Source organism: Mixophyes fleayi, chromosome 4 (genome assembly GCF_038048845.1).
Source record: "Mixophyes fleayi isolate aMixFle1 chromosome 4, aMixFle1.hap1, whole genome shotgun sequence".
Classification (NCBI taxonomy): Eukaryota; Metazoa; Chordata; class Amphibia; order Anura; family Limnodynastidae; genus Mixophyes; species Mixophyes fleayi.
In genome coordinates, this window is record NC_134405.1 from 125,686,145 (window position 1) to 125,700,886 (window position 14,742).

Below are 14,742 nucleotides of genomic sequence, written 5' to 3' on the forward strand. Positions count from 1 at the left end.
TCCATCAACCACTTTGACATTTCCCCTAGCTTTTAACAGAGTGGGGTCCTTTAACTGCTCTGAGGCAAATATATCTTTTCTCATCTCAAGATCAGACATACTGGTTTCACAACATTTCCTCCTTCAGTAGGAGGTACATTCTCCTGTTCTCCATTACTGCCCTCGTCATTTTCTGTCTCACCAAGCATATTTGAGAAAGGAAATGTTTCAGATTCTGGGAACACTTCCACCCTTACCGCATCTGTAACATTATTTACTGGGTCTGGGCTATTTTCTTGTGTAACCACCTGGGTTCCCCACAACTTCCAAAAGTGAGAAAAATCACGTACCAGTATTACATCAAACCCCAAACGAGGAATTAATCCCACAGTAAATATCACTGAACCAAACTGTTAGGAACCCCTCCAGCCGGCACAACACAACCCGGAGTCTACTCTGCCAATCAGGTGTTCACTGGAGCCCCTGGTGGTGGGGACAGACTGGGCTGCAGACTGGCAGAGGGTCGTGAAGTGTGTACCGGCTGGGGAGAACCCAGGTAAGCGGAGTGAGGTCTACGCAGAGGTCAAGGGCCGGCAGCAGGTCGCAATACCAGTTAACAAGCCGGGGTCAAGGGTCACAGGCAGACAGAAGAAACGGTAAACAGGCCAGAAGTCAGGGTCACGGGATACACAAGCGAAGTCCAAATCATAGCGACGGCCGGGATGGAGGTAGGGGAGTCGCGGCGGCTGGGCACAGCCGTGACTCGTAACACAAACTGTGTTACTATGTTCACTGCAGCGGTGGCATAATGCTGTGTGTCCCCATGTATACAGGTTACCCCAACACTTTCCCCTATATGCTTTATTGGGCTCACCAACTCGGCTTTCACAAGTGTCACTATGCTACCGGTATCTAGTAGAGCATTAACACTTTTGCCCTCTATGGTAATTACACACATCTGTCTGTCAGACTCAGGGTGTCGGTCTGCAGCGGATGCCCACTGGGTGAAGAAAGACATTCGGCGTTGTAAACAAGCAGTATCACATTGCATAGGCTCAGAGGTAAATGAGAAGTTAGCAGTAATATGGCCTAATTTACCACATCTAAAACATCTTATCATATTTCTATCAAGGCCTATACGAGGCTGGGACCTTCTTGGCATGACTGGCCAATCTCCAGGTTCCCGACCCTCAGTCTCTGGATGTTTTAGTTCATTCCATCGCCTAGGACCTTTTCCCCCTGGAACAGTCTTACCAGAAGTCACTGGAGATCGCCATAGTGGAACTTGGGGCCAGTGGGGTATACTCGTTAGTTCCTCAGCTGCCAGATACCCCTCGACCATCTCCACAAGCTGGTCTGCCGTTTTGGGGTCTCCATGACTTACCCACTTGCGCAGAGTTGCAGGCAGGACCCTTAGATAGCGATCCATCACGATCCTTCCCACAATTTGTCAAAGTCTCTGGTTGTAACCACTTTTTTGTAAGGTGGATTAGGTCATGCATCTGTGAGCGCGGAGGTTTATCCTCCTGGTATCCCCAATGATGTACTCTTTGAGAACGGACAGACATGGTGACACCTAAACGGGTCAAAATTTCCGCCTTCAATTTATCATAGTCTCTGGCATCAGTAACGCTGAGATCATAGTATGCCTTTTGTGTCTCCCCAGATAGGAAGGGAGCCAGCAGGCCAGCCCACTGAACTTTAGGCTAATTTTCTCTTTCAGCCGTCCTCTCGAACGTTGTTAAATAGGCCTCTACATCATTTCCCTTGGTTATCTTCTGGAGAAAATGACTAGCTGGTATAGAGCTGGAGCTATTTGTGACTTCCGGGGAAGCCTTGCCAGACTGTGAAGCTAAAGCCTGCACCACCTCTTTTAGGTCCTGGCGGTCTTGGTGACGTTCTCTCTGGAATTCCTGCAGAGCTGCATTAATTACCCTGGTAGCTTCCTGCTGAGCTGCAATAGATTGTACCAACGCTTTGAACATATCTTCCATGTTGCCTCCCGGTGTAGGAAAAGGGCAGAATGTAGCCTTCTTAATTAGCTGGCGATGTCCCGGGTTAGGGTTCATAAGACTTTGTCATATAGAGTACTTTCCCAAAATTGGGTGCTTGTCTCTTTAAATTTTCACACAGTCTCTTTTAGGTTGAGACACTAGGCTTCTGCTTCTTCTTGCCCACTGTAGCTGAAGTAGCCAATTTTAACTTTATATGAACAAAGCACTTTCTTTGTAGAAGGAGCACCTTACTTAACTTAAGATTTGTGGCACTACAACACCCAGCATATATCACAAACTTTTCCTTTGCAAAGCAAAAGTTATTTTTCCTTCTCCTTTAACTTCTGCTCAATGGTTTTGCAAGCACATTTGCACACTTCTGTTGTTTCAACACAGAAAACATCTACTTTGCAGACACACACTAATACTTGGTTTTTTTTCTCTTCAGTCTTAATGAACACACCTGCTTTCCATCAATTAACACAACTTAGTCTTTACATTGCAGAAAATATTTTTTTTTGTCTGTGCCAATTATGTGCTCATTTTTCTGAGACTTCTTGCTGCTTTTTGACATTGGGATAAACCACATCAACTGTAATGCAATAGTTACACTAATCCTTCTCTGTACACATGGAGAATGACTTCATAAACAAATTTGTATTGACTCTGCTTTAGAGCAATTAACAAACACAGTCCATGAAACACTTGATTCCTTTGCCTCTCACTGGTCTTTGCATACACTTCTGTTTTCCCAACACAAATGGCCAGTTTTCACAGACACTTTTAACTCTTCTCAAATCATCATATATGCAGCAAATCTGTATACAATATTTCACAGTAGGGTTTATTACGCACATCCACGTGGTTCTCTTAATCCCACTGTTGCTGTGCATAAACCTTACAATATTTTGCTGCCTTTGTCCACAGGATAAAACACGCATGTATTTCCACGATGTCTGTCCCTTTAAACTTTCCAAGCAGACACACCGAGCTGGTTTCTGTAAGTATCTCCAAGACTGCTGCTATTCTTGATCTGCGCACATCTTTGCAAGCCAATTCTCCAACATATGTAGTATAATCAGGGGAACAGGTATCATCTCCTGGGTGAACAGCAGCAGTAAGACACACGAGTCTAGGAGTTTCTGGATTACAGCCACTGCCAGTTTATTCTCTAGCTTGAAAACAGGAACAAAACATAAATGAAAATCCTAGCCGTCTCGCTTCTAGCTAATACATTTATGGAGGCCCTCTCTCATGTGTAGGACCTTATGTCCCACACACACGCCAAACCACATGTAACTGTTGCTCCCTTCAGCAGTGTGTCTTAGGAGGCAGCTCACCTCTCCCAAGTCTGATACCATGGCTGCATACCCCAGCTGCCTTATTACAGGCACCACCCAGGTGCATCTCTTGATTTGTCTGTTTTAACCCACAAATGACAGGAACCTGGGACTTATATACCTGCCATTTATCACTAGCCCAGAGTTTCTGTTAAATATCCTCCCCCCCTTGTTTCGACCTGTGGGGCGGAACACTTGTAGTTCTTAAACAATAGATCCGGGACAAAGCATCTGCATTGGCCAGTTGGCTTTCTGGCCTATGTTCTACCAAAAACTTAAAATTTTGGAAGGCCAAGAACCACCTAGTTATTCTCCCATTAGTTTCTTTGTTCTCAGACATCCACTTTAACTGAGCATGGTCAGTGATTAGCCTAAACTTCCGGCCCAAAAGATAATATCTTAATGTTTTTAAGGCCCATTTAATTGCCAGGGCTTCTTTTTCAATAGTGGCATAATTTCTTTCACGCGCAATTAACTTCCGGCTTAAATAAATAATAAGATGCTTTTCACCATTCTTACTTTGGGACAGGACCGGACCTATCCCTACATTTGATGCATCCATCTGCACAACAAAATAATTTTTGAAGTCAGGCGTCACTAAAACCGGTTGCGTGCACAATGCTATCTTTAATGCCTGAAAAGCATTCTCTGCTTCTGAATTCCATGTAACCATTACAGATTTCTTACTCTTAGTCAGGTCAGTCAATGGAACCGCAATAGTGGCAAAATTGGGAATAAACCTTCTATAATACCCGGTGATTCCCTGCAGCAGAGTGTCTCAGGAGGCAGCTCACCTCTCCCAAGTCTGAGACCATGGCTGCATACCCCAGCTGCCCCCTTAGTAGGTCAGTGTATAACTCCGCCCAGCAGGTGGCGATGCAGCTTGGTTTTTATTTTTTACACACACACACAGACTAACACACGCCACTAGGCTTATATATATATATATATATATATATATATATATATATATATATATATATATATATATATATATATATATTATATATAGGGATTAGGGTTATGTTAATGAAATTCTGATCATCCTTTCACATATTCAATATTAAATGCTTTTGAATAATACATTATGTCCCATATATAAATAGAATATTTTAAGAAAGAAAACACACACATATATATATATACTGTATATATAACACCATTTAGTAATTATTTTGAAGTTTTGTTAATAAAATCATGATCATCTTCTTGTAAATTTAAATTCCAGCTATTGAGGGATGTTAATGTAATCTAGATCATATTTTCACATATTTAATATTGAATGCCTTTAAATATTCCAGTTACTTAGGGATATATAATCAGCATAGTTATAAGAGAAGCACAAGTTATTGAGATTATAATTAAGAACATGGTTGCCAACTCTCCCAGAACGTCCGGGAAACTCCCGGAATACTGGGAAATTTTCCGGACTCCCGGAAGAGTACTGTAAAATCCCGAATTTACCAGCGCAGTCCTCTTTCCAAACTGCGGTGATGTCATCGGCGTGATGACGCGGCGCGCCTAATATCCCAGAAGACCCCGGTCATTGCGGAGCACGGAGCTCCAATGCCTGCGCAGTCCACGGGCAAAGGTAACCGGGAGTGGAGGGATGTTGTACAGTGACACGGGCACCCAGACGCCGGGGTACAGCAGCTTGTTGTCTGTGTGAGGTGGCTGGTAACCTGGGCAGGGGGAACTGGAGGAAACTGTCAGTGAGGGCGTGGGGAATGCGGGGGACATCCTGCTGGCCACATAGAGGGGCGATGAGGCAGGATGGGGCACGGGGGGTGGACAGAGGGTCAGGAGGGAGTGGGGGAGTCATGCTAGAGGACTGGGGGAGTGAGCACATCCTCAATAGGCCGATTCATCTGGGGAACAATCAGGGGGATCCCAGTATTTACTTTAACTGTTAAAGTTTAAAAGTAAATGACATTATAACTAGAGATGAGCGCACTCGGATTTCTGAAATCCAAGCCCACCCGAACGTTGCCGATCCGAGCCGGATGCGAGACAGATCCGGGTATTCCCGCCAATTGCAAAACTGAAACCGAGGCTCTGAGTCATAATCCCGCTGTTGGATCTCGCGATACTCGGATCCTATAAATTCCCCGCTAGTCGTCGCCATCTTCACTCGGGCATTGATGAGGGTAGAGGGAGGGTGTGTTAGGTGGTCCTCTGTCCTGCTATATCTCGTGCTGTTCAGTTCTGTGCTGTGCTGTGCTGTGCTCTGTGTTCTGCTCAGTCCAGTGGTGCTGTGTCCTGTGCTCTGTCCTTCTGAGTTCAGTGGTGCTGCTGGGTCCTGTGCTGTGTCCTGTTCAGTCCAGTGGTGCTGTGTCCTGTGCTCTGTCCTTCTGAGTTCAGTGGTGCTGCTGGGTCCTGTGCTGTGTCCTGTTCAGTCCAGTGGTGCTGTGTCCTGTGCTCTGTCCTTCTGAGTTCAGTGGTGCTGCTGGGTCCTGTGCTGTGTCCTGTTCAGTCCAGTGGTGCTATGTCCTGTGCTCTCTCCTTCTAAGGGCATTATTATTTCCCCATTATTCCCAAATTATAAAAAATTTCAAAAAAAGTTATAAAAAAAATTACAAAAAAAGTAATTATAAAAAAAATAAAATATCCCAAAACAATCCTGCAGTATAAGTCCATTGGTACTGCTATATTACAAAGTTCACTGATTCAGCAGTATAAGTCTAGTGGTACTGCTATATTACAAAGTTCACTGATTTTGCAGTTTAAGTCCATTGGTACTGCTATATTACAAAGTTCACTCATTCTGCAGTATAAGTCCATTGGTACTGCAATATTACAAAATGCACTCATTCTGCAGTATAAGTCCAGTGGTACTGCAATATTACAAAGTTCACTCATTCTGCAGTATAATTGGTACTGCAATATTACAAAGTTCACTCATTCTGCAGTATAAGTCCAGTGGTACTGCAATATTACAAAGTTCACTCATTCTGCAGTATAAGTCCATTGGTACTGCAATATTACAAAGTTCACTCATTCTGCAGTATAAGTCCATTGTTGTTACTGCCATATTACAAATTTCACTGATTCTGCAGTATAAGTCAAGTGGTACTGCTGTATAACTCCAGTCCAGTGGTACTCTCCTGTGCCGCATATAATTTTTAAAGGCTTTGCCGAGTGTGTGTGGCTTCGGGGTACACTCTCTTGTGCTACATATAATGCAGAACAAAAATTTGGAGGATAAAGTAGGGAAAGATCAAGAGCCACTTCCTCCTAATGCTGAAGCTGCTGCCACTAGTCATGACATAGACGATGAAATGCCATCAACGTCGTCTGGCAAGGCCGATGCCCAATCTCCTAGTACAGGGCATGTAAAATACAAAAAGCCCAAGTTCAGTAAAAGTAGCAAAAAGAGAAACTTAAAATCATCTGAGGAGAAACGTAAAGTTTGCCATTTACGACACGCAGTGGCAAGGAACGGATTAGGCACTGGCCCGTGTTCATGACTAGTGGTTCAGCTTCAACCAAGGAACTAAGCCCCCCCCCTACAAAAAATTTAAGAGAGTTATGCTGTCAGCAACAACACAGCAAACAACTCTGCCTTCTAAAGAGAAATTATCAGAAATCCCCAAGGCGAGTCCAAGGGTGTTGGTGGTTGCGAAGCCTGACCTTCCCATCACTGTACGGGAAGAGGTGGCTCCTTCCACCATTTGCAGCACGCCCTCTGCATATGCTGGAAGGATGACCCACAGTCCAGTTCTAAAAAAGCAAATTTAAATTTATAAAAAAAATTATAAAAAAATAATTTAAAAAAAAATAATAAAAAATTTTCCAAAAATAATTGGAAAAAAATATTACAAAATTTTTAAAAATCTAGCTTGTACTGCTATTTAAAAGTCTAACTACGATCATTCACTGTTGCTGTACCCAAAAATAATAGGTACTGCTATTAATGTACAGTCCAGTGGTACTCTCCTGTGCCGCAGATAATTTGTAAAAGCTTTGCCGAGTGTGTGTAGTTATGTATCACAGGTTTTAAGAAGAGGCACAACACTGACAACCTGTTAGAGAAACTGAGGGAAATAATCTCTCTGTGGCTCACCCCACTTAGACTCTCCTGGGGATTCGAATAACTGCCATTTCTATTACTACCTTCTTTCTTTCTCTATTTAAAAAAAAAAATAAAATAACTGCCATTTCTATTACTACCTTCTTTCTTTCTATATTTAAAAAAAAAACAAAAAAACCTGTCATTTCTATTACTACGTTAATTGTTTGTGCAGTCACAAAAAAGTGGAACTGCGTCCTTAACTGCTATGTTGGTTTTAGACGTCCATCCGGTGTCCGCCATCTGTGCACTGGAATTCAGACCAGTTGAGGGTTTTATATTATATTGTGGCCCCGGTACCAAATTGGGTACCAGGGCCACTCCACTACGCAGTCCAGATACTTGTTTGGTGGAGTTCAGACCGGTTGAGGGTTTTTTATTATATTGTGGGGACCACTCCCCTACGCAGTCCAGATACTTTTTTGGTGGAATTCAGACCAGTTGAGGGATCTTTTATTATATTGTGGGGACCACTCCACTACGCAGTCCAGATACTTGTTTGGTGGAATTCAGAACAATTGAGTTTTTTTTTATTATATTGTGGCCCCGATATCAAATTGGGTACCAGGGCCACTCCACTACGCAGTCCAGATACTTGTTTGGTGGAATTCAGAACAATTGCATTTTTTTTATTATATTGTGGGGACCACTCCACTACGCAGTCCAGATACTTTTTGGGTGGAATTCAGACCAGTTGAGGGTTTTTTTATTATATTGTGGGGACCACTCCACTACGCAGTCCAGATACTTATTTGGTGGAATTCAGACCAGTTGAGGGTTTTTTTTATTATATTGTGGGGACCACTCCACTATGCAGTCCAGATACTTTTTTGGTGGAATTCAGACCAGTTGAGGGATTTTTTATTATATTGTGGGGACCACTCCACTACGCAGTCCAGATACTTGTTTGGTGGAATTCAGAACAATTGAGGTTTTTTTTATTATATTGTGGCCCCGGTATCAAATTGGGTACCGGAGCCACTCCACTACGCAGTCCAGATACTTGTTTGGTGGAATTCAGAACAATTGTTTTTTTTTTATTATATTGTGGGGACCACTCCACTACGCAGTCCAGATACTATTTTGGTGGAATTCAGACCAGTTGAGGTTTTTTTTTATTATATTGTGGGGACCACTCCACTACGCAGTCCAGATACTTTTTTGGTGGAATTCAGACCAGTTGAGTGTTTTTTTATATTGTGGGGACCACTCCACTACGCAGTCCAGATACTTTTTTGGTGGAATTGAGTACAGTTGAGGGTGATATATTGTGGCCCCGTTACCAAATTGGGTACCAGGACCACTCCACTATGCAGTCCAGAAAGCTACCTCGGTGAAACGTTTTGGACTAAAAACAATATTGTGATGTGTGAGGGTGTTCAGAATAGACTGGAAATTAGTGGAAATGATTGTTATTGAATGTTATTGAGGTTAATAATAGCGTAGGAGTGAAAATAAGCCCAAAAACTTGATTTTGGAACTTTTTATGCTTTTTTCAAAATAAATCCGAATCCAAAACCTTAAATCCGAACCAAAACCTTTTGACAGGTGTTTTGCGAAACAAATCCGAACCCAAAACATCAAGCAAATCCGAACCCAAAACACAAAACACGAGACACCAAAGGTGGCCGGTGCACATCCCTAATTATAACAGAAATTTCAATTGAGGCAGAATGTCTGCATAATTCAGCTTTCAATTCACAATAATGTATAATGCCCATGTCATGCTTTGTTAAATTTCTTTTACACACCACAACCTGGTACAATAGTTAAATTAACTATTGTACCAGGTTGTGGTGTGTAAAAGAAATATAAGAAAGCATGACATGGGGATTATACATTATGGTGAATTGAAAGCTGAATTATGTAGGCATTCTGTCCCAAATGAAATTTCTATTATAATGTCATTTACTTTAACTGTTAAACTTTAACAGTTAAAGTAAATAACATTACCAGTTCAGCTGCTAGGCATTGGAGCTCCGTGCTCTACAATGGCCGGGGTCTTCTGGGATATTGGGTGCATCACGTCATCACACCGATGATGTCACCGGCGCATGCGCAGTTTGGAAAGAGGACTCCTCCGCGAACTCCAACGGTAAATTCTGGATTTTACAGTACTCTCCCGGGAGTCCAGGAGATTTCCCAGTATTACGGGAGTCTCACGGACGTCCCGGGAGAGACGGCAACCATGGTTGAGCTGGGACATGCCCAGTGGGCGGGGCAGGGCAGGGCACGCCCAGTGGGCGGCGTAGGGCACGCCTACAATGGTTTTTAATTTCTCCCTGAAATGAATTTTCAAAAATGGCAAGTATGATTAAGAATGATTGGTTCACAAGTATGTCAATCTGAATCTATCAATCATTATAGCAGTAAACTCCTTTAAATAGACAACCAGAGATACAAACGTGTTGTCTCTATGATAAACAACGAAATGTACTTCAGGTTCACATCATGATGTAATTTTAGGAGGAAAGATGGGTAGTGCAATTGGAATTTAGATACCTAAAATGGACTATGGTACAAAGCCTGTTTAGCGAGACCGCACATACCGTAAGACAGGCTGGTGTAACGGACTCAAAAATAGTCTAAATCAGCACTTGTGTTACAATAAATCAGTATGTGCTCCGCCACAATATACAAATGGTCTGATGAGGGGGGCATACAGTATCTATATGAGAATTAGCATGAATAGTCCTGGGCTAACAGGACATATAGGGCCTGATTCATTAAGGCATGCAAAATGAACGAATTGTGCATTTTATTTAAGAACACACATAATTTGGGCGTATTCATGTCCGTATTCAACTAGAAGAGGATCTGAAGTAACATCACTTGCTGAATACATGTGTAGGTACACTCTACCTACATACATATATTATTTAGTGCGGAGGGTATACACATCATAGTTTAGGATACAGGCCCAGCATCTTGACTCTTGTGCAAATGTGTGTCATTTTCAATATTCTATTTTGACTAAAATTATATACATTTTTGTTTCTAGAATCTGAAAAGCGATGGTGAAAACTGCAAATGAAGATAAATTACTACAGCAGCTTAAAATGATCTGTATCTGAGATAAATATATTCTTTGGACCCCATTTACAGATGAAGCAAAATAGCTAAAATAAAAGGAAAAAGAATATTTCCAGTCTACAAGATAGTGTGTGCCATTAATAGGAACATTACACATCTTGTGGCATTGGATCTCTTGCTGCTTTTCTTTGTAATTCATTTATTTTTATTTTTCAACTTTGTGTTTTATTGTGTAAATTGTGTTTATTATAGATTTTTTTCAGTTTCTTGATTAATACATGGAAACAGAAAATATGACTATTCCATCCTCTGTGACAAAGACGCTGTTCTGGAATAACCATACTATGTTGTTTAAACCAGTATACAATGTTGTAATCGCACCACTAACTATGATAATGTCATTAATCGGTTTGACTGGTAATAGTCTTGTTGTCTGGTATCTGTCTTTTAAGATTAAGAGGAATACTTCCACTATATATATTTTTAATCTTGCTGTGGCTGATACTGGGTTTCTGCTGTTTGTGTTTATTTTGCATATTCTTTCTTTAGTTTTTGCCGTAACACCAAACTTAGAACTCCAGTTCGAAAATGAGCATGTTATTAATGCTATAGGTGCCCTTACTCTATCTGGCGTCTTTGGCTACAATACCAGCCTATGCCTTCTTACAGCTATCAGTATAGAAAGATGTCTGTCTGTCCTTTTTCCTATATGGTATCAATGCAACAGACCCAGATACCTGTCTTCTATTATATGCACCCTAATATGGCTCAATTCCTGTATGTTTAGTGCACTTGAGATGCTTTTTTGTTACAGTATAACCTACAATAGCAAAGGCTTTATGGAGGCATCTGGTAAGGAGTGTAAAGTTATTTTTGTCATAATATGTTGCTTTAGTTTTGTGATTTTTATTCCATCCATGATAGTGTCAAGTTTGGTTCTGCTCATCAAGGTATGGACAAGTTCTCAGCAACGGCAGCCTAAGAAGTTATATGTGGTTATCACAGTGACAGTCCTTTTCTTTCTAGTGTTTGGCATGCCCATGAGAGTTTTATTGTTGGTCTGGTACAAACACCATATTATGCCACCCTTCCCCATTATGGATGTGTTTTGTCTGTTTTGTTCCATTAACAGCAGCATAAACCCATTTGTGTATTTCCTTGTTGGCCGTCAAGGCAGCCGCAGTCGCAAAATGACACTTCTGACTATTCTTCAGGCTGTGTTTCGAGATGAGGGAAATCAGTACAGACAGCAGCAAAGAAATATAGAACATGTAGATGAGTCAACAATGTGAAATTGTGGATATATGTGGAGAAAACAAGATTGGATGTTTATATGTACCACCTAACATGTCAGCCATTATAACTATGTGTTACCAGGTAGGTACGCAATCATAAATTATTGTTTGATCATAACAATATCATGGTATACAAATACATGTACTGAAGTTTTGACTTTGGATAAAATAATTCAAAAGGAAATCAAGTCACCCAAAAATCCCCATCAGTACATGTGTGAGGTCATCGCACAGGGCCTGCACAACCATATCTTGGGGATTTGGGCTTTCACTTCTGTGGTAATTTGCACACATATCTTTATATTAAAATGCCATGTAATAAGAATATAGGTGTATTTGTGACATCAATTCAGATTTCTCAGCCTTTGCCAATATGAAGTGGCCAAGATATGTCTGTGTCTCCCAAACTAACCGATATGGTACTGTATTAATTTATATAAATGGAAATACATTGCTCTGATTGTCTTTTTTTTTATGTACTAAGGAGTTTAGCAGAAGTATGCAGCATTCATTGAAAAACAGCTAAAATTATGTTCTGATTAAGCAAATCTGATATGATATGTAAGGAAGAGCAGGGCAGTACAGCTCAGCCTCCGGTACCAGATTTCATTCCACTCTAGAGAGGATGACTGTATTTATTTATAACTCCTGCACCCCACAGTAAAGTGGGTATATGGAAGAGAGTGTAGCCAGAAGGAGGCTGGTAAATTTACAGTGCTGGCCTGGTAAACTTTTGTTTAGTTTGCTCAGTTTAGCCTCATGTACAACTTAAATTAGTTATGTAAGTGAGTGGACATCAGGATTGTCTTCGTATATATGGCACTTTTTTGATGTTGATGCTCCTCTTCCCATGTGCAATTAGAAGATGCAAATGCGGCCCATTAAACATATAGAACAAAGACAGATCTCCACCAGCTCAGTCAAGTTCTTTTGTGGAGTTGGAATGGCTGCTCGTCCTGCTGAAAAGTATGGAACGTCCCTTTCACCCTCTGCCTATTGTACACTCTGCAAAGAATGTGCTTACTGCGTCCAACTCCTTCCATCAGACAGATTTGATGAAAATCAAGGCTCCTGTTATTCCAAAGGGGATTAAAAACACCTTGTTAATTTTAACATGACTGTTATCATGGAAGCAAATGAAACTAACGTCTGCATGAACAGTGCAGGGATTGATTTAGGAGTTATTGGTATAGCAACACTATAATCATCTGAAGGCATGGACTATTGAAATGCTACTTAAATGTTAAAATGTTGCTGTTAGGCCAAACAAATCAGTTATGTCAAAGTAAAAGCAAGTCAGCTTACTTTGTCTGAAATAACAAAGTGAAAACAAGTGAGAATAAGTGTTGGACTGGGGCAAGAAGGGTACAGCCAGGGAAACCTATGATAGGGGATCCACATAATAGCATCTCCAGTTGGTGGAGGGGTCATGGCCTGTCCAGAGCAAAACCAGAGCTTAACAACAGTGTTTAAATGAAAATTATACAGTAAGAGTACTCATTTTTAATGAAACTTGCAATTAGGTATTCAGCTCCTATATATACAGCCTAATGCCTCCATGCGGCCTACTATATTGCACTCCAAGATGAACTGAGACAGCCAAATGTACAAAAACATAGAGAGGCACTCACAGTACTTTTGTTCACATATAAAAAGTCCTGGGAGGGCCTTTCTACATATTATGGGCTTGATTCATCTTTGGACATTAGTCCATTTGCATACTGTATCTTGTGTGAAAATAACTCTGAGCATGCTCATAAATGGACCTCCCACCAACTATCGCAATTGCATGCAATTCATGTCTGAACACGAATAACACTTATGATTGCCCATGACTTGAATGGTGGAATGGGGGGAGGAAACGGGGCAGATGAATGTATGCAATATACAGTAAGGGCGTGCCAATACAGATGTGGACGATTCAAGTCCTGGGTTTCTCATAAGTGCGTGATTTTTAGCTGCATCATTTGCTTCAGCTACAGTGCAGGTGTAAGTGCTGACTGATGGTGATGACTGACAATGGCATAGTCTTTGTTTTAAAAACTACACAACATATGCATGCCACTAGATAGCACAGTGTATGTGTATGCAAGAAGGTAAAAAAAAAAAACACATTGTATGTACAGTACACATTAACAACATCCTAATTTATGTATTTACTATTAAAAAGCCACAACATTTTTGTAACAAATATATGTATTATTAATTATAGTATTAAAGTTAATTAATTTGATAAAAAGATGTTGTGCATGCATTCACATATGCTTGTGCGTATCCTGCACTCTGTCCTGTCTGCCTACATATGGCATTAGTCAGAGTGCTGTCATACCCAGATTCAAATGGAAACGTATATTGAGATTAGAGATGGGCGGGTCCGGTTCCCCGAGGACCGAACCCACCCGAACTTTGGGTATCCGAGTACCGAGCTGAGTAGCTCGGTACTCTCCCGCCCGCTCCGAATCCAAATCAAGGCCGAACGTCATCGTGACGTCGTCGGATCTCGTGGCTCGGTTCTCGCGATACTTCAAGATTATAAATACCTGCCTCCACAGCAATCCATCGCCATTTGACAGAGGGAGAGAGCAGGGTGTAGTCACAGGCTGATTAGAGCAGGGACAGAGAATACAATATTCTTATTCCAATTGCTGTAACAAAAATCGCTAGAGAAGAGAGGAGGATAGAGGTTTATTTTATTTTTGTAATATTTGGCACTCCCCAGTGCTTTTGGGGTGTCCCCCATAATTGTGCATAAATATTTCTGGCTGTCAAAAGTCATATCTGTCAGCAGTATCTACCAAATAATTTTTAGCACTCCTCAGTGCTTTTGGGGTGTCCCCCATAATTGTGCATAATTATTTCTGGCTGTCAAAAGTCATATATGTCAGCAGTATCAACCAAATAATTTTTAGCACTCCTCAGTGCTTTTGGGGTGTTCCCCATAATTGTGCATAAATATTTCTGGCTGTCAAAAGTCATATCTGTCAGCAGTATCTACCAAATAATTTTTAGCACTCCTCAGTGCTTTTGGGGGG

The 14,742-nt window shown here is 41.3% G+C and overlaps 1 protein-coding gene and 1 long non-coding RNA gene across 4 annotated transcripts in view; both read left to right on the top strand.

Moving 5' to 3' along the window:
- Positions 1 to 10,539, top strand: part of LOC142151985 (uncharacterized) — a 68,928-nt gene extending 58,389 nt beyond the window's left edge. For 2 of the 3 annotated variants that reach the window (XR_012691274.1, XR_012691276.1), the window contains one exon: positions 10,384 to 10,539. This is a non-coding gene — a long non-coding RNA (uncharacterized LOC142151985). Of the gene's footprint in view, positions 1 to 2,900; positions 2,974 to 10,383 lie in introns of all 3 variants that reach the window. The other variant, XR_012691275.1, reaches the window with a different exon arrangement.
- A 9-nt stretch (positions 10,540 to 10,548) lies between these two features.
- On the top strand, positions 10,549 to 12,823 carry LOC142151984 (proto-oncogene Mas-like). Its single transcript, XM_075208147.1, has one exon. It carries the CDS (start codon positions 10,694 to 10,696, stop codon positions 11,705 to 11,707), a length of 1,014 nt encoding a protein of 337 aa, XP_075064248.1. The 5' UTR covers positions 10,549 to 10,693; the 3' UTR covers positions 11,708 to 12,823.
- Positions 12,824 to 14,742: the final 1,919 nt, after the last annotated feature.

Bases quoted from the DNA above. Each gene is read 5' to 3' on its own strand.
- LOC142151984 (XM_075208147.1), top strand. From the start codon at position 10,694: ATGGAAACAGAAAATATGACTATTCCATCCTCTGTGACAAAGACGCTG.